Below are 22641 nucleotides of genomic sequence, written 5' to 3' on the forward strand. Positions count from 1 at the left end.
ATTCTCATACCACAGATACCTTTACATTACCTCAAGGTATGCTTTGTTGACATTGTTTTTTATAGCTTTGGATCATAATCTTGGCTGCATCGCCCTCCTCCCCCCCCCCCCCTTTTTTTCCCTCCATCACACACTCTGTTATATGAAGGCTGACTTTGGCTAAATAAGGCAAGAGAGCACTTCTGCATTCTTTCCTGCCAAAAGACGGCTGATCCTCTGTAGTGCTTCGAGCCAGAACGTCTTTTTTATTCTATCAGACTCTGAGGGTGCGTTCGGTGTGCCAACCAATCCCTCTGCACCTTGACAGTGCTGCCTGATGCATGACTGGCTCCTAATGGTGGTTTTACCATTTGAATTTATATTGTTGGGGCATGTTTGTTGAAAGCCTGGTATGTCAGTTTTCAGTGGGCAGCCGTTTTGGGTTAAAAAGAAATATATAAAAAACACCTTCACCCATCTCGGTTTCACTGAAGTAGTTTTATTTTTGTGTGCCAACGCTGCTGATATTGTGATAATTTGCCACAGTTATTAACAGTTTTATTTCAGTATTTCAGTATTTTACCTGTATAAACTAAAAAAACAACTCTTTGAAAAACATTAGATTCTCAGCAGCATCTCATCTTATTACTGCAACCTGAAGCCAGCAAAGCAGGTCGTGGTTAAATTCTGTCATTAGGGATTACGCATAGTAGAAACAGCAACTTTCCTTCCAATGAAGTTTAAGTGCACTTTTTGGAAAATGCAGCTGGTACCGTCTCCTGTGACAGAAGAATAATGAGAGAGAGGCCCAGCACATTAACAAAGAAATAAGCTCAGGAGCTCTGGGCGAGCATGGGATCACGCCGGGCATTCGTATTTATCAGTGGGCTGTTTGTTTTTTTTATCGCAGATTAGTGGAGTTTGTCCATATCTCATTTCTGCATAATATGGATTAATGTCTTCTGGAGGTGTCAGACTGATGGATTTGAGCTACACTTACAGTACTGTTACTCTGTGAGACAACATGATACTGTGATGTATGTTGCTGCATGTCAGCTGAACTATAAAGGCCGGTGACACTGAGGAAAAATGGCAGTTGACCTTCCTCAACAGGGCCGCGGGGAAAACGTAATACATGAATAATCTGGGCATTGCTCAATATTTCATAGCGCTGCACAAGAAACAGAAACAGGAATTTGGTGCCTCTGATAGTGTTACATCTTGGAAATGAAGAACTGAATAACTACATCAAACTGCATTTTTCATGCCAGTAGGACACGTTGAGAAAAGGTGCAGAAGAGCCAGGAAAAATATTTTTAATCTAGACCCACGAGAAAAAAAAAACAAAACAAGAGAAAAAAGCATTTATTAGGCCAATAAGCGGTCGTTGACCATACTTATTTGGCTTGCCAAGCAAATATTTAATCCTTATCTGCCAGTGCTAACATGAGTGAGAAATCCCTGATACGATCCATGAGGAACAGAACAGCAAACACATCAGTCATTTGGCATTGTTAAGTTGGATTTTTCAAAAGAAAGCAGTCAGTCATGCTGATTGTGAGTTTGTTCCAGTCGGGCAAACAGTTTGGCCCCAGAGGACAAAACAGGTCTTTGAATCCTTCGGCTCTCTGTTGCCAAGCCTGAATTAAGTTCATTTCAGTGACATCCTATTCATCAAAATAGCACATTATCTATCCAAACAAAACACCTTCTTGACAACCGAGATAATTAACAGTTTAGGGATGAAGCCGCCTCATCTGAGTTCGACAAAGTGTTTTTGTGCCTTTCTGGCCGAGCGGATTTGACTGTAATTACGTTGCGTTTTATATTCAAAGTGTCAGAAACGTGAACATCTATTAAATTTTTCCCTCTGTGGGTGTTGATGATAGTGCTGACTTGACCCTTTTCTTGAGCTCTACCACCTGTCAGCAGTCAGTTCACACTTCACGCCCACCGTTGGCAAAGAGGCAAAGCCGGTGCAGGGTGCAACGATCTGACATGACAGGGCACTCATGCATAGTTCTCACAGACGTGGCAACTATTTATGATCCCTGCAGAGGATCAATTGCGCCCCATTTTATGTCCACTGACATGTTGGAGAGTTTTTCTGATTAGGCCTTCATCCCTTCATCGCACATCTTGTACAGATCCGTTCGATCTTTTCACAGCCGAGGACTTTCCAAAAGGATCAAAACCGTTTGTGATGGCTGTGGAGGCGACGCCTGTGCCATTCAGATCGTGGACCCGGATCAAGGATAATGGTTTAAATATCACCACACAGCTGAAAATGTGAGGAGTGTTTGGAGGCTGGTGTTTGTGACTCGCCAGCTGTCAGAAGTGTTGATACTTGTTTAATCCTCCGCTTAACTCACAGCGCAGCTTGGGGCCGTGCTGGTTCCACGTTCCGTTTTATTCTAGTAGGTAATTCACAAAGCTTCTGTGTGATTGTGAAAACAGAGAATACCTTTGATCTGGTGACAAGTATTCATACTGCATCAAACAGGTTTTCGATCATATTTTCTAAAGGGTGAAAAAAAAGTTGTCAATTCACCAAAGGACACCCATAAATATTGAGAACAATCCCTTTCACTGTCAAATCTGTCTTGACTGGTTGAAGAAAGTACGCAGGGTCATTAAGAGCTGAGAAAACGGTGATGACATAGCCGGCACTTATTACACCGCATGTCAGGTGAACCCGATTGTGTCTTTACGGGAGCTGCTGACAGACATGTGGCAAAGAGTCCTCAACTGTTTTTTGACTGAGAGAAGAAGAGGAACCACAATGCAAACTGCAGATTTGGTCAAATATTGGCGTCAGCTGAGCTGGAGGGAGACCCCAGTGGATTCAGAGACTAAGTGCATTAACAGGGTGGCCTGTATGGAAATGAGGTGGTGTTCTGTGACACATGTGTTTGCCTCCGCATCGGTCCGCTTCCTATTCCTAGAGAAGAGTCTGAAATAGATGTGGTCTCAGCACAACTGTGTTTATTGGAAGGAGTTTGCGCTGGTGTAGTTCCCCACGTGTCAGGTTGTTAAGAATAGGAGGGAGAAAAGCCGGGGAGCCAAGAGGAGTGAGACGAGAGAAAATGAGGAGCGAAGTAGGTTGGGGAAGAGTCACTGAGGTCATTCTTGGAAATTATTTCCCACCCAACTTTAGAATTAACAAAAATAAATAAATCAAATTCAGTCGCAGTACATGGGACGAAACATTTTGATTTCAAGGGTCATAAAGTCTAAATTGAGAAAAGCACTTGGGCTTTGTGAACCTGTCTTTTATGGATGAGGAGATAAAATACCTCAGATAAAAAAAAATAACCTGCAACATATGTGCACATATGTGATAGCAGTGAAATATATGGTATGATTTTAAATCTTGTGTTTTCAGCATCTGGTTTGGCATCTGCATGCTCATTTCACTGCAGTTACAAAACCTGTGGGCTGAAACAGCTGCCAACCTACACATGGCAACGCGGCCTTGACCCAGACTGTATATTCAGCCATGATTACACGCACAAATAAAGCTAATGAACATCCCCCCCCCACCACCACCACCACCACCCCCACCCCCTTGGCAGCAGTTTGCATAGCTATATGGTAAGTGATGTCAACCCCCCCAGCCTCAACCTTCACTTGTCGATCCTCTAGTTTATATCTGTGTCAGTCTTTTGTCTGGTTGGCTGAATGGGTGCATGCCTTCACTCTGCTCTCTGCTCCACTACGTATCTGTGTCAGCAGCAGGGAAACCCTGCTGAGGAGGTGAAAGGGTGGGCTACAAAAAAAAAAAAGCAAGACAAAAAGGTATTTACTTGGGGGGGGGGGGGGGGCGTTGTGAGGGTCACTCCACCTGGTAGCTAAGGAATGAGTCATTAAATAGGCAGGCACTAATGAAAGATTTGTCTGTCCTCACATCGGCCTCGCTGTCATGTCTCTCTCCTTGTCTTGGATTCTACAGATTCCTCCTTCACTTTCCTCTCCCGCTTCTCCCTGACAGCGTCAGATAGCATCTTGACGGCTACTTGGTATTCAGTTTATTGACAAGGCTTGCACTGAGTTTAATGGCCAGCACTGGCCTCCAAAGTGCACAGAACAACATATTTAACCTCTAAAGTTTAATGAAACCAAGGCCAAGCGGTAGGATTTGGCTCCAAGGTAAAAAAAAAATAACTTACACCAATACTCCCATGACCAAAGATGGACAATGAATGCTGTTCAGCTCTGAAGACCTGGATTTGTGTTTATTGGAACTTGGTCCTGGTATGTCTTGGTGTCAGATGCCTCTGCTAGGATGTCACCGTCCTTAAACCTGATCCCCACCACCTCTCCCAGGAGGCTTTGGGTGCTCTGAACTCTGCCCCACGTGTCACGGGCAGTCCAGGTATGACGTCTGTGAGGGAAATCATATTAGAATAAATTATTCGTGGTTTACTTGCATGCTTCTAACGCACGACTGCGACAAAGACCTGTCTCGATATACTGTACGATATAAGGCCATTGATTATAAACGATGATCAAATATATCTCCTAATGTTTGCTTTAAGATGATTTGTATTGTTTTTCTTCATTCCTCCGTAACTTTTTAATATACAATTTTTTTTTATACAGTAATTTTATGCGACATATCTTTCAATTTTGAATAAATTTTAGTTAAGGTTGTTGGCCATATCATGGCAAATCTAATCCACCTGAAAGGGGGCTGGTGATTAATCCCATAGTTCCGTTTGCCGCCGTTTTGATTTGTTTGATATGTTTCAACTTATAGCTAATGTAAATTGTATCATAATACATAAAAAAAAAAATCTAAATATGGATTCATGCCATGACCCAAACTCATAGTCGAGTCATCCGATGTCTTTGAAAGAACATATGAAATTCCCAAGTCCAGACATAATAAATACGAGTCTTACAGGATTGTTGCTTAAAGCTTTTCGGTATTTTCCGTGTTAATGGCGGCAAACATTTGACTTGCAGATCGCACTGCACCGCGCTCTTTTTCTCATCAGTGGATTAACCCCATGTTATTTATTGGCTGCGCTGCTGATTTTGTTTTTGTTCCATGCCTTCGCTGTCTGCCTGCTGAGAGACTTTCGCGCCCCGTGGGTCCATACCGGCCTTCCTGTGAGGCTCCCTGCCAATGACACAGGCTTCTCCAGTCTGTGTGGCCCCGACTCAGTTTCCTCTAATCTAAACCATCATCTCCATATGTCTTCTATCAATGCTTCCAAAGCATTTGAATAAACTCCAGGCAACAGGAACAAATTAATTAATGTCGTTATTCCTCTGTGCACTTTGTAAACTGCCTGTGTGAGTGGATGCTTATCCCTTCATGTGTGTGGCGTGTGCAGTGTGTGTTCATGCTGGTACCCCATCTCCACGCACACACATGTAGAGACACACACACACACACACACAAAGGCATTTTCCATGTAGTCATTGGGAGCCACTGTTCAGTTGCTTCAGAATCCAAACATGTTGAACTTGAGCTCACTTTTACCTGCATTCCCGCTTAATGATTTCCACCCGAGTGCAATAATCTTCTTTTATTGACCCATCATTCACCTCATGTTTTTGTTCGCAGAGGAGAGGATGAAAAGAGCAGAAGAAGCCCCGGCGCACAAGAGTAGCATGTCGCAATCCGCTGCACGTGTTGGGAGGTCTTCCACGTTAATTACTTGTGTTTTCTCTTCATAAATTTTTGAACACACGGTTTGCCTTATAGGCTGAGAGCGGAGAGGAAAGAAAAAATGGAGAGGGGAGGCAGTGTTGATGTTGTTGTTCTGTTGTGTTTTCGTGACTGCTGAGGGCCATTGTGCGTACTGTAAACTCAAGGGTTTCTCATGAAAAAATACCACGGGATGAAAATGAGAGATGTTTCCCTTTTATACATGGCAGGCAGTGATGTGGCGATTCTGGCACACACGCCGCCTTCCTCTCGCAGATGGTTACAGTTTGCCTGACCTCAGCCTTCACCTCTGGCAGAGTTTGTGGCCTTTGCTGACCAGGGAAGCAGGCTCCTGGCTCGCCGGGACAAGGCTAAATCCAGACATAGGCAGGGCACTGGCATGTGACTGAAGGTCTGACCAGACCACTTCACTGCACAAAGCTTTTATACTTGCAAGTACTGCAGTGCATGTCCTGCCATTGAATCAAAGCACAGGCAAATCACTGATGAAAGCATCTTTATATGAAAACTAGTTCAGTCTGACAGCTTGAGTTGCATGACTACACAGACACATGTCAGATTGTGTTATTGTATTGCTATTTAATCTGTTGCTATTTGATTTGGCAATCTACCCATTCTTGTGCTGAGCCAGTCCAGAAACACGGCTGCTTCTGTCTCTCCTGGTGTCCATTTTTAAGCTCAAAAATTCAAATCAGGAAGAAGTTTTCACAATGGAGGTGAAAGCATTCTACTTTGTGAAAAAACACAATTATGAATGAAGAAAGAGAAAAATCCAAGTATATTGGTTGTATTTTGGCTCTAAGCCGAATGACCCCGTCCTTTCACTGCTGGCAGGATTTGGCATGAAAACGCATTATAACTCCTGGATTGTTTGATATGTAGAAAATGTAAAACCACAACAGAAAACAGAGCAATAGATTTATTGTGACCACAGGGACTTCTGTGGCACGACAGACAAGATTCACCAACTTGCTTGCTCATGCTTTTGTACCACAGGCTTCTCAGCATCGTCAAAAACTCATTGTAATATTGAAAAGTTGCCAGATTGTAAAAGTTGATTTTTGACACATCCACAACCATAAAACCCCAAACTGTCCAGTCAGTTGAGGGTTAACTTGAGTACTAATGAGGTTATGTGTTTGGATGTTCTGTGTTTTTGTATTTTTTTCCCTATCTTCACACTTTTGGTGTGCTCCTATAAGCTTTCTCACTGTCTCAATATGAACATAAAACCATACAGACAGTGTTTAAGAGGGTGATGACTGTCTAATGACCTGAAAGACCCATTCGTGAGAGAGTCATTGATTAAATTGATTAAAGTGCTGTTTTTTTCTAAACCATTTATTGCTGTTTCCACTCAGGTTTCATGCCGATATTACTAGTTTTTCCCTGCTTCACCACCTCCGAATCCCTCATGAAAGCTGCTGATTTTATTGAGCATTGTGATCGAGTTTTATATGTGCATACCGGCACAGTGTTAAGGATCCTCCTCATCAACTTCCAGCCTGACACACCCACTCCAGAAAGAAAGAAAGAAAAAAAAAAGAAATGAAAAAAGCAGTTTAATTTACACCAGTGTTTGCGGGGTTGTCCTGCCCAGTGGGGTCTTTGTGGGTTTCCTGGCTCTGCTTTGGATGTGGTTTATGTGCTCCGCCTGCTGCGCAATGCATGAGCAGCGGTAGTCATCTCTTTTTCATTTTTATTGCACTTTCTGGAAATTTGGGGATGTGAACAGATGCGTGCGAGCATGTTCAAGGTGTTTTGCCGTCGGAAAAAAAAAGAAAGTCAAGTTAAAAGCTGTGCTGGCTGAGAATTAAAAAATCCTCCTATCTTGAATGGTGTAAGTGGTGGTGACTGGTCTTTGGTTGAGATTGACATGTGAATATAAATAAAATGTGACCCATGACTCATACAAAACTGGAATGTGGAACGGGAATGCGTTGGCACTGACCCAGGCCAGCCAGAAGGTGTTTGAAGCAGCAGAGGACAGATTTGCTTTTAATAGTTGCCTTCCTCAGCAGCGGTGTGTGTACCCATGAAGTCCTGACCTGTCTAAATGCATCAGCCCATCAGAGCAATTTCTTTTCTCTTTCTTTTCATAACCCGCCTGCTGTGAGTAGTCATGTACATTCCTGATGATTATGGAAGTTCCACTGTTACCTCTCTGATTATTATAATTACAAATCCATTACATTCCTGTAGGTGTTTGAGTTGAAAATACCTGACAGCAAAAAGTAAAGATTTGCTCTCCATGGTAAATCGAAACAAAGAGGAATCCTCCCACTGAAGTAAATGTTAGGATCTATTTAAATAAAGCTTGTCCTACAATGCACTGGTGCATTGTTTTTCACTATTGCTTTGCGGTGAGAAAAGGTGTGAAGACCAATCTGAAACGTGATCCGACGGCTCTGCTGCGCCAACAGCAGCTGCCATTAAAACGACGTATTGGATTGTTCTTGAAATGAAGCTGAGGAGAATTCCTTCGCTGCTGCAGTTTGTTTGTGTTGTTATTGTAGCTGTAGCTGAAGTCCAAATTGAAAGGTGTATCTCACGTGCCCAGAATGTTTTACAGTACCCAAACGATGTGCTATCCATCATATATCCCTTTGTTCTCTCAGTACTCGGTTTACTTTGGCCCAAAAACAAATCCATGGCAAATGTAGTGAACTATTGAGTTTGAAGTTTCAGGTGGTTTCAGGGTTTCATGTGAACATGATTTGAGTTTGGTCTCACAAACATTTCCTGCGAATAAATGAGGTCCCTGGTTTTTCTTTCTTTTCTTTTTTTTTTTCTTTGGTAAATAGGGAAATGCAGAGGGTCCATACTTCTGGGTGCATATCTGTGCCAAACGGTATGGAACTAATCTCCACTGAGTTATTTCTCATTAGAGATGGGCCTCTGGGAGGTGCATCGGTGGATGGACTGCAGACAGGGACAGCCAGAGGAGCCGTGTGTCCCTGCAGATGGGCTTCATTTAGTGCTGGGCAGGAAAAACCTTCAGACAGTTTTATTACACACCAAACTACAGGGCTAAGTAGAGGAGCATAAGTCTTTTGTGCAAACTGTGCGTAGAGGAACTCTCTGCATTGCTGTAGTGGATCCTTCAGCACGCCCATACACACAGCATGTTACATGGATTTATTTAAATTTAGATGCTGAATGGCAAGACCCATCACTGTGAGGAGGGTAATTTATCTGTTGACCGATTAACACTGAGTGTCCGTGCGGAAATGCACTTTAGTCTTTCCAAACTCAATAAAGAGAACCACAAATCAAGCCGGCTTTGTATGGCTAAGGTGTGATGAGTAACCCGGAGTCACCTCCCACTGTCTGTCCGCTCCACTGACCAGAGAGTCAACTCAGATAAACTCAGAGACAAACAGAGTGGTGGTCAGGACGATCGCTGTGTCTCTATGTTGACCCACTGAGAGAGTTACATCGCTTTTTATGTGAGGTGGAAACACTTACAAGCTAATGGATGTGTTATAGTTATCAGATACTGTTTTATAAGTTACAAGAGCTCTTATCTCATCGAGTCATGAAAATAAATACGGAAACTAACATGATATTCAGCTTCAGAATGAAAAAAAACAATGTTGACTTGTCTTGCAGTGATTTGCTCAGGTTGTTCCACGACTGGGGGGCCCAATCCATAAAGACCAAGTCACACTTCCTTCCTGTTATTTATCAAGACATAAATTACCAGCATTACGCAGCCTCCCCTCTTTAATACCTCTGGACTTGTAGAGATTTATTCCTTGTGGATGTCCTTCCCTAGTGCAAAAAGCAGCAGTCTTCTCGCCCGCCAGGCGTCAGAGCCATGTACGGCCCTAAATGCGCAAAACATTCGAGGCGCTGCTCGACTTCGTACCAAATACCTTCAAAGTCATAAGTTACAAACAAGACATTCTCTAAAGATAAGACATTCAGCTGTAACTGGATTGGAAGGTGTGTGATATCAGTTTGCAACGTCCTCGAAGCCTCTTAACCACATATGGCCGAGACCCGGCTGTCTGCGTTACAACTGCATCTCCAGTGTCGTGTCTGTCTGTAGCCCACTGGATTACACCAATATAACATGTGTAGAGTTACTGTTGACAACCTTTTCCTGTAATGACATGTCCTGGAACGTGGCAGCAGCTTTTAAACCAGGAATACCACTTAGAGCAAATTTAAAACCAAACTAAACATTACTCATGTAACATTTGACATATTATTTATGTGTATTTCCTTTTTTTATATATATATATATGTATTCAACTTGTAGGGATGCTGTTGTTTTTTTATTTGATCTTTACCACCAAAATATTGAGTACAAAGATGTCACATTTGTTGTCATGTGGGCCGCCATCTGGTGACTGTCACTGCGTGTGAAGTTGTTCGTTGTGTGTCACTGAAAAGCCACCGTAGACCACAAGCGCTCACTCTTGTCTGGTCCAGTGTTGTGAAGTCGCCTGTGTTTGCCCACAGACCTGGCAGGCAACAAACACGCACGCACGCACGCACGCACACACACACACGCACGCACACACACACACACACACACACACAGTCTCGATCTACCTTTGTTTCTCTCGCTTTCTTTCTCACTTCATTCGCTGAAGGCTCACAACAAAAACAAATAGCCTGTAGAAGCCTGCTGCTCGGTTGCTTTGTAGCCCAATTGTATGACCTCAGTGTGTTTCTGACACAAGTAATTCAACTGTTCGAGGCGTGCTTTGTCTTTGTGTCCAGGAGGGATTTAAACCTGATTGCACAGTGGACAGGAACCTATTTTCCTACAAGGGAAATCTCAGGGGCTTTTTTTTTGTTTGAGAATCAGGCGATGGTTAAAGTTAGGATAAGAGTTTGTAATTACAGCTGACTTCAGAGTAAATCTGCTGGGAAATAATTCAATTAAACTTCTCCATACGGCATAGATAAATAACGCCTGTTGTGGATATGCATTGATTATTATTGTAGGGAGAGGAATCTGTCGACACACACCCCACAATGAAAACCATCACAATTTTAGGTGGCGACATGTTTCGATGATAGGCTGTGGTTTGGGTTAGCTTAAGGTTAGGGTGATGGTTAGGGTTAGGCAAGTAGTAGTTAAGGCTGAGGTTAGAGTTAGTCTGAAGGAAATGAATAGAAGTCGATGCAAATCCCCCCAGTGTGCATCCAGATGTGTATGTGAGAGAGCAATATGTACATGTGTCGTGCTTTCATTGCTGGCCAGGTCTTTTATGTGAGGTGTGTGTGTGATAGTGGGGGAAACTGAGAAATGAGCTGCCTCATCAGTTGTGTTGCACGCACGCCAGTCTGCTGTCACATCTTTTGCTGACTCAAACATATAATCATGCCCTCAAGGAGGAAAGAAATCTGTGAAACACGGGCGAGAGTGCAATTACACACCACATGGAAACAGCAAATGAAAAAGAAAATGCGGAGAGTGGATCCTTTACCGCACTGCACTAATCTGCATCGGGTCGAGCTGTACTGAATGCTCCTGTATCTGCAGCAGCAGCAGCAGAAGCAGCAGAGAGTTTTGCTGAGTCAGAGAGAGTTCACACAGTGATGACTGAGCAGCTGGGTTTGTGCTCAACGTCGCCACTGCCTGGCTTGTCAGACTAGTTGCAGGAAATGTACGCCTTCATCGCCGCGTATGTGTAATTTGTCACGTGTCTCTCTTACTGCACTTCACAGTTTCCATAGCTGATTAATGAGTGATTTGTTTCTTGGCGTCTATGGAGCCTCTTGGCCTGAGATTCTGCCACGACTTTGTGTTGTGGTGAAGTACAGATTAGGCTTTGTTAGCAGGAAACATCCTCCGTTCAAACTAACTGTCCACAGATGTTCTGTGATTTTGCTCCTACTGCTTTTTTTTTCCTTTTTTTTCTTTTTTTTCTAGTTTTTATATTTGGCTACTTGTAATAATTGACAAAGACACAGTAATGCACGTGTGATGCAAGTGAAAACCCATAGACTGATGTTTTCTTACTAAAATCCTGTAATATCATAATACACCGCATGTGTTGACTTTCTGCTGATTTTTCCACTCTTTGTTTTTTTTGTTTTTTTTTCTCGATACAGAAAAACTCTACAACTCGACAGGACGTGAGCTACGCAGGGCACTCTTCTCCCTCAAGCAGATTTTTCAGGTAATCGTTCATCATTTTGAGCTCCTTTTAGCAGCTCCTCTATTAAAACTGCAGCTCCTAAGATTCACACACTTTTGCGAGTGTTTTATGCCCGTGACAATCTGTCTCATAGAATCTTTCCAATAATGCATTGTGGTTTTATGAATGCCAGAATGCAACACAGTGCAATGCACATATGCAACATGCACACGTTCATCAGTGCTCACACGCACGCCGGCTCTTGGATGAAGCAGCGCTGGTCGGAGCCAGAACTTTGCAGCTGAGAGTCTGCTGCCTTCGTGGCAGCCGTGCAACGTTCAGGTCTGGTCGTACTTCATACGCTGGGCCGGGCTCGTGGGCAGCCGGCCGCTGAGGGGGAGGGTTAACTGACAGTCAAATGGAAAAGAGAGCTACAGACACCGATGCAGGCCCAAGCAGATTAAAATACCTCAACGTTTACAAGACGAGTGTCATTTTGTCAACATTCGTTGTTTCGCTTTGACTTGGTCTGATACCAAAGTTGCTACTTTACATTTCTCTGCGTCAGAGCTGCTGCTTGCCGTTTCTTCAGCAGACTCCTGTATATTTAGACTCTTGCCAAATGACTGGAATATCCATCACAGATCTATGGTAAAGATGTTCTGGAAGCACTTAAACGTCCTCCTGGGAGAGAAGAAGCCCTGACCACCCCGCAGTGTTTATTGCTGCCTTCCTCTCCTTCCCATCTCCACCCGACAGTGCATCAGAAAATGTTGAAACCTTGCGGAAAGCCTCACGCCTCGACCTTAAATTAAAGAGTCATCGACAGGTGTGAGGGATGCAGGTGGTTTTGCCATCAAGACGCTGAGCGGGAGAAACAACAGAAATCTGTTCGACACGTAGAATGTACAAGATTACATTTTTTTTCCCACTTAAATGTCTTTGGGAGTTCCACCAAGAATGTCCTGAGTGCTTCTCACCCTCATTGCTTGTTTTTAACCAGTTACATCAAGTCTTTACTTTAATCACAACCAGCAGTTTTACCCACTGTGGGCATTAAACACATAAACATCTTCTTTTATCACAATCCACATGAGTTCAATCACCTTTTCCTGACAGATGGAAATGATTGTTGCAAAGATTACACAATGATATGTTCAGTATAAATGAAAAGGATACCTTTACAATTCCCACTGCACAGTAAAACAAGTATTTGGGCGTTTGAATTGGCAGCAACATATTGCAAAAGCTTTTTGACAGCTGCAACAGACGGTTGAACAAGTATGAGGATGAGCGTTGAATCCAGTTAAATCGGCCATTTTCATTTTCTAGAAAACCTGTATCTGTCTGATGAACTAAAGTGAAGCGATATGAAGAACTGAGTGTTTGTGCTTTCTTTCGGCTCAACGCACGCAATATTGAGAAGGCAGTGGATGAGTTTGGCAGATGGATGCAACATCAATATAGTCAGGAAATAGCTCTACCAACAGAAAACATTTTCCCGTCCTTGAAATGAAATTTAGAACAATCTTCTCTCAAAAAAATCTTGATACGTCCCAATAATTCATTGTTGCCATTGAATTGAACACCTGCTAGGTTGTGTATGTTCAGTTGTAAAGAAAAAATGGGTTTACAAGATTTAGAAAATGACAATAAAATGTATTACTTGTTATACTCATGATCGATTCTGATTGTTTTTCTTTTCCCAGGATGACAAGGACCTGGTGCATGAATTTGTGGTGGCCGAAGGACTGACGTGTTTGATAAAAGTCGGAGCTGAAGCCGACCAGAACTACCAGAACTACATCCTCAGGGGTGAGAAACGCTGTACAACGGCGCAGCTCTGCTCCAGTAAATCAGCAACATTCTTTCCTCATCCCTCAATTTACAGCACGGGGATGTTGTTAATCAATCCTGTAACACTTTCCTTTCCATAACGCCGCTCCACAGCCACATGTGTTCGTATAAACTATGGAAATTGATGATTCCGCTCGATGACCTTCTCACACTCGCACACTTAAAACATATAAACAAACTGAAATGTGTGTCGCAGGTAATGTCAAAATTAGACCAAGTGGAGCAGCAGCTTAATTTATCGGTCCCATGTCGGTGAGGTGAAGGGTCGTATGTGTCGAGGTCGGGGAGGGGCAGGGACGGCGTGTTCGGGGACACGGCTCTCGCTATGAGGTCGCTCCTATTTAACCGTCTGCTGTGAGGAGGCAGGTCACACATGCTTAAGTGTCTAATAAAATACCTGACAGGATGTTACAGATCATAAAATCAATTTCCCCGCACCTACTTTTTGACTCTACTTTTTTCATTTTCTTTCACTGTGTTACCTCACTTTTTCATTTGAATCTGTTGTATTTGCAGTTTATAAGTACCTATTAGGTTATTTAAAAGTGACCTAATATGCTTGATTTAAGATGTATTTATTAATTTATTTATTATCGCTGCGACTAAGATCTACTAGCCTTTGAAAGCCCTCCACTTTTTTCAGCCCTATATTCACTTCCAGCTCTGAAACAACTTCTTTTAGCTACTGCATCTTTAAAGTCTTGTTTATGAGATTGCCTTGTTGTCTGATTGGTCAGCGTTGGTGATATTAAGATTGCTTAATGAGATAGAAAAAGAAGAAACAAGAAAAAATGGGAGAAAAAGAAGGAAGGAAGATGAAAAGAAGAAAAAGAGATTGCTTGATTAGTCACATGCACATTAGTACAGTGACATAATTACGTATTAGTATAAGATTTAGACCCAAACCCTCCAGTAACAAACCTGTCCCTCTGCCATCAGGCCGCCAAAGTGTTTGTGATTTTACACCAGCCTCATAGTCTTACACTCTGTTACTGTGATTGGAATTATTAAGAAAAATCCTTCATGAGCATCCTTCTACTACTCAGCCATGCAGTTAAACTTAATGTTAATGTGGATAACCTACAAAATAATACACCTGGAGGTATGAAAAAGTAATTATTCATCTGTAAAAGATCATTTTGTTGTATCCTTTATTAAGCTTTGGTGAACTCTTTGCATAAATCCACCAGGCATCACTTCTTTTGAGTCTATTCACTGAGCTGCAGCCTGTTTCAGGTCAACTCCTCTCTGATTCCTACTTGCTCATTGTTGAGCTTCACTTCCAGTCAAAGAGCAAAGGGCGGATGTCTGTGACAATGTACTGCCCCCCTGTTCAGGTTGTAAACGTGAACGTGACCCCTGGCTGGACTGCCTCTGCAGTCTGTGATCCTGAATGTTTGTTGCTTCGTCTCAGCGCGGCTCGGTCTCTGACTCAGACGGATAAATCAGAATGGTTAAATGGTGGAAACATGACGAGGGAAGATAACATCTGCCTTTTAGAAACTCCAGATTCGACCACATGTAAGAGTTGTTAGTGTCACTGTACTGTAAATGATGGGACCACTCTTCATATCTGTTCACTCCCACGTATTGTGCCATCCTTTTTTTCCTTTACTTTCCAAAACTCTGGTAAACTTACATCTGTGTGCATTTCCGCAGCCAGGACTCTTTTCATTCCTTCATGTGCCAATTTATTGCTTCATCTCTGTGGACTACAGACCCCCCCCATCCCCAAAACATCGTGTATCTCTACGCCATCATGAGAAACTAAACCAAACTACAAGTCTCCCAGAAGCCCCTTTAACCTGTTTCAACTCCTGACCTAATTTTCTCCTGCCCGGCGGAGGAAATTTGCAGTGTAGTAGATCACCTTCCCTCGTGAGCCATGTGTTGGAGAACACAAGCCGAGCATGTGCTGGAGCCCAGATGCACAGGTCAGAAATGTATATAGATCTGGCTGCTTTACTGTCGATGACTTCCAAGAGGAGCTATGTCATCAGAACTCCCTAGAGGGGAGTAAATTAGTTCCCTGAAACCTTCACACGTGCACACAGAGAACTAGAGAGAGAACTAACCAACACCAGTAATTGTTTTTGGATCAAACTAATCACTTCTAATGTGGGCTTTCTTTAAAAAAAAAAAACAACTCTAATGTCTTTCAGGTTTTGCCAAGTGAAAAAAGTAGCAGGAAGAATGTTGCTTTGAACCGTTCTGTCTGGTGTACATTAAAAAAATCTCCTGACGAAACAATCCCGCGCTCTTTCCTGAATAAAAATCAACCTTGCGAGTCTTTTTGTAGTTGAAGAAGGTACAGTCACATGTGCAACCCAGTCCGCATGCCTTTTACAACAACATGTTTCCAGCCTTAATGTATTATCTTCATTGTTCATGCAGCTTTTCGCTTTTCTTATGCTCCTTTTTTTTTCTCTTTTTTTTTTTCCCACTGGACGCCCCAGAGGTGTCTGTGGCCAGTTAGTGCTCCCTCAGTGATGTGGGTACTTTGTGGGTCTGGCTGTTTGGGGGTCGGGCCCCTTCATGGCCCCTCACACCTGGCTCAGAGGTCTTTCAGACTTCGCTCCTGAGAGACGGGAGCTTTTTTTTTTTTTTTGGCACAGGGGAAATCTTGGATGCCTTTATCACCCCATCAGCATCAAGGGTGTGAGGTGATGGATTTAGAAGTGCCTGCGCCATCTGGGCCTCCTGTAAAATCCTAGTTAAGAACTATGGTTGGATATGGTTAATTAGTCCATATCTAAAGCCATCTATTCCTCCCTCTTTTCCCTTAACCTTCACTTTTTTTCAAATTAAAAAAGAAAATCTTTTGAAGCCAAAAATCGGTGGTTGATGAAGTGAAAATCTGAGCAGCGTTTCATAATGTGTGTTGTTCTAGCTTTTCTCAAACTGCCACGGTCTCAAGAGGCTTCTTAAGTATCCCTTCCTTATAAAATATGTTACCATTCATCTTCATGTTTTCAACTATTTTCTAAAATGTTTGGCCCTGTGTCTCCATGTGGAAAATGGATGATGTCTTGTCTTCGACTCCAAATATTTAATGACAGATAAAGGAAACGGTTTCTTTTAGCGCAGAACAAAATTCAAAAGGAGTTACAGTAAAAATGCAGTCAAGTCAATAAATCTGTTATTGAGACTAAATTCAGGACTTCAGACAGTCTGTTGTGCTATTTTTATGGAGAAAAAAAAGTGGAAAAAGAACCCTGCATATCTTTCTTTGTTCCATAGCCTGCCTCATAACATAATCAACAAGTAATACTTTAAACCTCACGGATTATAAATGACTAAGTGAAAAGGAAAGGTAAAGACAAAACAAATGTCTCAGTCCCAATAAAACCGCATCCCAGCACCCTCACATTCTTGCTATTAGGTCTCATTACACGACAAGCTTCTAAAAATGAACTTTATGGGTTTCCAGGGAGCGTAAAATTTTGTTTTAGGAATGACGAGACGACACGCAGCCAGGAGTTACATGCTGATCCAGCTGGTTGTTGTCAGGATTCCTGCTACGCTTGAAAGTAGAATCTATTTAATAGTTTATTTTTTTATGATCTTGAACACAAAATCACTTACTATTGAGGGACATGAGTTGTTTATTAGAGCTGATGAATATACAGTTTGCGAGAGAGGCACAGTGTTGTAGTGGGTAGCATTCGCAATCACAATACCCCAGTTAGTCTGTGTGTGTGTGTAAATACTTCTTTAAAAGTAGTGGCGTTAGATAAAACACTAAAAATGATAGCAGTTATTGTTATGGCTAAACAATGGAAGTCCTGGAGATGAGATGCCAGACTTCGACACACTCAGCTCGTGAGTATGTTGTTTTCAGGTTTTATGTAAAAACCTTCATATGACACATTTTACATTTAGGTGTGCAGCTAAGAAGGGGGAAAAAAGCAGTAACAAACAACTGGGATAAACTACAGGCAACAACAGAGAGCTCATAAAAATATGTGTTCAAGGTTGAAAATGCATCATATGTTTGAAAGGTTTTACTCAGTAGGTGTTTAGTGTTGCTGTTGGACTGAGTTAGTTCAGATGAGGCATTAATTCAAATACGCTTTGATAGAAAATCTTCAGCTGAAAATAAAAGCTTATACATCGAGTGTGCGTGTAAAAATAAAATGAAAAGATGTTTTGTCTATCAAGCACCAAATAAGAGGGTTGAGATTTATGTAGTTTGCATAATGACAACAAATGTAATGAGTAAAGAGCTAATGGAAACTCGATGTAATCTACTTCTTACATATATCATCAGTTTTTGACGCCGTACCATGAACTGCGCCTGTTTTGCCCCTCTTCCAAAGTGCTAAAATTAAACCAGCTTGTGCAAAAGTCCGAAGCAGTTTCAGCACAGAGCTCAAGTATTTTTTAACTATGATTATGAAAAAAGATCCCCCCCAGTGTTCTAATCATCATGAACCAACCAGGGAGATTTTCTGGAAGAAACAAATCACAAGATTTATTTTTAGTTTTTTTCCAGGATCTTTGATCCCTTTTCAGAATTTGTAATGAGTACAACGAACGGCCATGTTTAATTGGTTACCGAGAAAAAACGGGAGCGTCATGCAGAAAGGGCAGATTATGGACGGACCAATTACAGTCGACTTGAAGCAATTATTCTCCACTTTGAAATGTTCGCTGTTGACATTCCTGCTCATATGCCATGTTTTCAGCTGCACTTTCTCTGTGTACACTTCTTCAGGGGGCGCACCATCGATGGCTCCACACCGCTGTTGACAAAACACTCGCCGTCTCTAAGCCTCAGCAGAAACAAATTGGAAGTGAAGCTTTAGTTTTTAATCTATGGAATTCCTTTCGAAAGACCTTTGGAAACATTACATGACTTATATTCACAGTCAGAAGACTAACTGCTATGATACAGAGGATTTACATGCGAGTGCTACTTAGTATTGCAAAATTTATGGCTTTCACAGATGAGGAGTTTTGTAGTGAAGAGTCAAGAGGTATTACTGCATGAAATAAGTCGTGGCCATATTTCATCCGATGCTTTTATCTCCTCTATCTTCCTCTAGGCTTCTCACCGTGCAGCTCTCTCCCCTGCTACCGTTTTATGCTCTCCTGTTTCTCGTGACACGGCTGTTATATTGCCATAAGTCGAAGCGCCCTCGCTTCCTGCTTTCCGCTGGGGGGAAAGGGGGAGATGTGCTCTAGTCAAGTGTTTCATTGCCTCTTAAACTGTCTGAGACCGGGATGGTTCTCCGAGTACCGTCTCTCTCTCTCTCTCTCTCTCTCTCTCTCTCTCTCTCTCTCTCTCTCTCTCTCCAGGTCTGTCACACTGCAGTTTTCACAAAGGTCCCACTGCAGCTGAGACTCGTGACACTTTTTAAAAAAAATATTTTTAGTTTTTTGCTGAAGTCGTTCTTTGTCCCTGGAGCAGCGTTTCCCAGTGTATTGGCATCCGATTTCATATGTGGCAGATCAGCAGGCCAGATCCATGGACACACATCTGTGCGATGGCTTTCCTGAGTGCCAAGACTGCGTGTGTGATCCAGAATGTACTGTAAACAAAAGAGCATTCGAGCCATCCGTCCATCCGTCTTCTATGTCTCTTCGGGTTGGAAGGCAATCCCGGCTGACTGCGGGTCGGTGAAAGGTCACCGTTACAAGAGCGTTTTGGACTGTGTGAAGAAATCGAAGTAAAAAAAAAAAAAGAAACTGCGTAGAAAAAGAGAGAACATGCAGACTCCAGTATTAAACGCGACGCCATCGAGCAGCAAATGAAACCTGCAGACTTTATCTCCACTGCGCTGTGTCGAATGGCGACAGGTGGCTGAGCCCACTAAATCACATTTGTCTGATGACTTTTCTTTAGATTTAAGATATATGACAAAAATAAGGTGTAACACATACTAACATGTTTAAAAAAAAGAAAAAGTATATTTTCCATTACACCAGCATTTCAGTTCTCCTAATTCAGGATCTGGAGCTGTGTTTTGACTGTTGTGCGAGGCTTTGAGTGAAAACCCAGGCACGACCCGGTTAACAGCAGTGTTGGAAGCTCTTCTTGGAAACAGTGTGTATTGTGTTGTCTGGCTGTGTTATGGGCCGTCTGTCCGGGAGCGGAGACCTTTACGATGGCCCATCGTCTGGATAAACATTTCCATTCTGTCTGAGCTCAGCCGTGTGGCTTTGTGTAAATGTGCCGCTGTAACGGCTGCTTATTATAGGTGCAATCACGTCCTCGGTTTTTTGTGTGTGTGTGTGTGTGTGTGTGTGATTGTGCAGGAATGACGCTTGGGAGGACATAAGGTAATGCTCCGTTAATTCCTCTCGGATGAAGGAAATCTGAGAAGGAAGCGCAGGAACTGCTGACACACACACATGCAGACGGGTTTTGGAGTGAGAGGGAGAGCTCCAGGAATGCCCTCGTCGTACCAACAGAAACCTGAACTCCTGGGGTGTAATGAGATCTCATGGGAACACGTGCGTGTTTTCCTGCACAACCTCAAACATTTTTCCTGTGACGCTGCTACTGTTTCCACTTTTCAGTCTGAGGAACAGACATGATGCATCCAGTCATTATCGACAGGTTCTAATCTCAAGGTGTTCGGTTTCTTCACTTTTTGTTTTGTTTACTTTCTTATTCCTGTCCTGTAAAAAAAAGCACATATGAACTCATGCATTCACTATTTGCACATTTTGCACAACTTCAGTCTTAATCAAAAACAATCCCTGCCAATTAGAGGTTTCAACCAAAACGCCAAGGCCAGAAAAAGACCTTACTTCCATTGTGTGGAAGGCTTTGCTCTTTAGAGAGTGCCGACGCTATTTTTATTTATGATATTATGTCTTTTTCCTTTTTTTGGCATAGCAGAAATAACTTTGTTTGGTCAGAGGAAATTTAGGAAATGAGTGTTACGCATGGTTTCAGTCCGCAACCTCTCATCTCTCTGCCCCACTGGCAACTTTTTGTTTTTACTTCCCATCTTGGCCTCCTTTTTTATAAATCAAATCACAAGCTTTTACGGTGACTCACACGCCCAGTGCTGCACTTAAAGATATACACATCTGTGTACTCTATGGAGTTTTGATACCGCCTGTGTCTCATATCAACTTACACAAACAGAAGCTGGTCTTGTGTTTTTTTGGTTAAACTTTTTGACTTGTTCCTTCCGGATAAGTCCCACTCCGTCCTCCCTCTGTGTCAGACCCTTCCGGTCCTCTCATGAACCCTATTCAGCCCCACCTGCCTGACCTATATTCTGCCTCCCCTTACGCGTTTCCTACATCTGTAGAGGTTTTCAGCCCGAGCAAACCCCGCTGGCACTGACATTACAATCTCGTCCCAGAGTCTGTTTTACTCTAACAAAATTAACTATAAAAGCCCATTATATTTAAGGGATGTTTGATTCTGTTTATTTATCTTGCTCGTATTTTCCCATGTCTGACTTTGCGGCACATAAACTGTCATTTGCATGAAAAATAAATCAGAATTGTGCCGTAATGTGGGCAACTCCTGAACATTTCTGTGGATTTTACGACAGATTTTCATTAGCTGGCGGCTTTTTGGGGGATTGCATTTGGCATCCCACTGGCCAGAAAATGGTCAAATCACACCAGTATTCTCCTAAGAGTTGTCAGAAATTACCGCAGCTCATCTTTCAGTTCAGATTAAAAGTGGAAGGATGTCATGTCGTGGCTTTTTGCCAAAGTCTTCCCGACTTGGAGAACGGGTGAAAAACTCATCCGTTTTACTACCTCCAATTGTACATTGTCTTCAAGTAATATTCCTAAAGGCTGCGTCTTCAGCGGCAACCAATACATATTGGAAATTCTAAATATTTTTGTCTTTTCATTCTCCTTGAATTGTTATAACCTACCCAGCACTGCAGAAGTTCATGAGCTTGCAAGTTGCAGCAGCTTGCTCGGCCAAATCACCAAGAGACTCCGACCTTACTTCATGCTGCCGTTCCATTAGGTGTGTTTGTTTGTCTTTTGGGGATTCGAATGGGCCCGAGCCACACAGTAAACTGTGTCAAATCCTGGCAGACATATAGTTGGGTCTAGAAAATGGAAGCATTCCCCTGTTGTTTTACTGTATGGAGTGCAACTTAAGTCTGGCAGCCGGCTCGGTGACTGAAATTGGCCTGGCAGAGCCAGTTTGTCTGGCTCTAATGGTCTGGGTGATTAGCTGACTAACAAATACAAGGTAACCCACGAACATGTCTTAATTCTCAGCATACAGTGTGAAAGCTGAGTCATAAATGCATCTTTGTATGGGAGACAGACTAAAGCTGAGCTGGAAGCTGAGACATATCAACACAGTCACCAAATACAGTTTGATTTTAATTTTAATTCCATATCGTGCAAAATGAACACCATACTGTGCTGCATCCTATGTGTTTTTTGGGAAATTGCAAGACTTTGCATAAATGGTACATCAGGGGAAAAAGTGAGTTTTTTTTTTTTTTTTTTTTAACTACTGCCTCTTAAAACGACTCATCTAATTGCTCGTCATAATCTAAAACACAGGTAATTGTTTAACGTAATCGCAGCTGTTATTCTTGGTAGAGCAGGATATTACTCTATTCTGAGAAAGCGTGGTGGAGAACGTGATGACGGTGAATATGTGACAATACGTGATGCATCAAAACAGCAATCAACATGGAAAAATATAGCAAAACATTAGAAAAAGGCACATTTTGCAAAATGTGGTAATATTTTAATTAGAAATTTGTGGCTTTCTCCTTTCTGATGTCTTTCTTTTATAGGATAAAACAGTTTTATAGGTGGAATTTAGTTTTTTGTGAGAAAAAACCAATAGAAACAAAAAAAAGGAGAGTTAAACTGTACAATGTACCACTCGACTTGAACAAATCTAAACCTTTTGCTTTGACTACAGATAACTTGTTCCAATACAAAGTAATCGTGTGAGCCTCTGCTATTCCCAAAAGAAAATCTGTGATTAAAGCTACTTTAATTATTCACTTGTTTCTGTGGGTGAGATCCATCCCTCATCCATTCAGCTCAGGGTCACAGGGAGCTGGA

General features: G+C 42.3%; 1 protein-coding gene across 1 annotated transcript in view; it reads left to right on the forward strand.

Moving 5' to 3' along the window:
• Positions 1-22641, forward strand: part of fhod3b (formin homology 2 domain containing 3b) — a 91655-nt gene that overhangs the window by 40960 nt on the left and 28054 nt on the right. Inside the window, exons 4-5 of the mRNA XM_080471271.1 lie at positions 11735-11802; positions 13470-13575. Coding sequence (XP_080327397.1) covers positions 11735-11802; positions 13470-13575 — 174 coding nt within the window. The remainder of the gene's footprint in view (positions 1-11734; positions 11803-13469; positions 13576-22641) is intronic.

This window comes from Lipophrys pholis, assembly GCF_963383615.2.
Source record: "Lipophrys pholis genome assembly, chromosome: 9".
Classification (NCBI taxonomy): Eukaryota; Metazoa; Chordata; class Actinopteri; order Blenniiformes; family Blenniidae; genus Lipophrys; species Lipophrys pholis.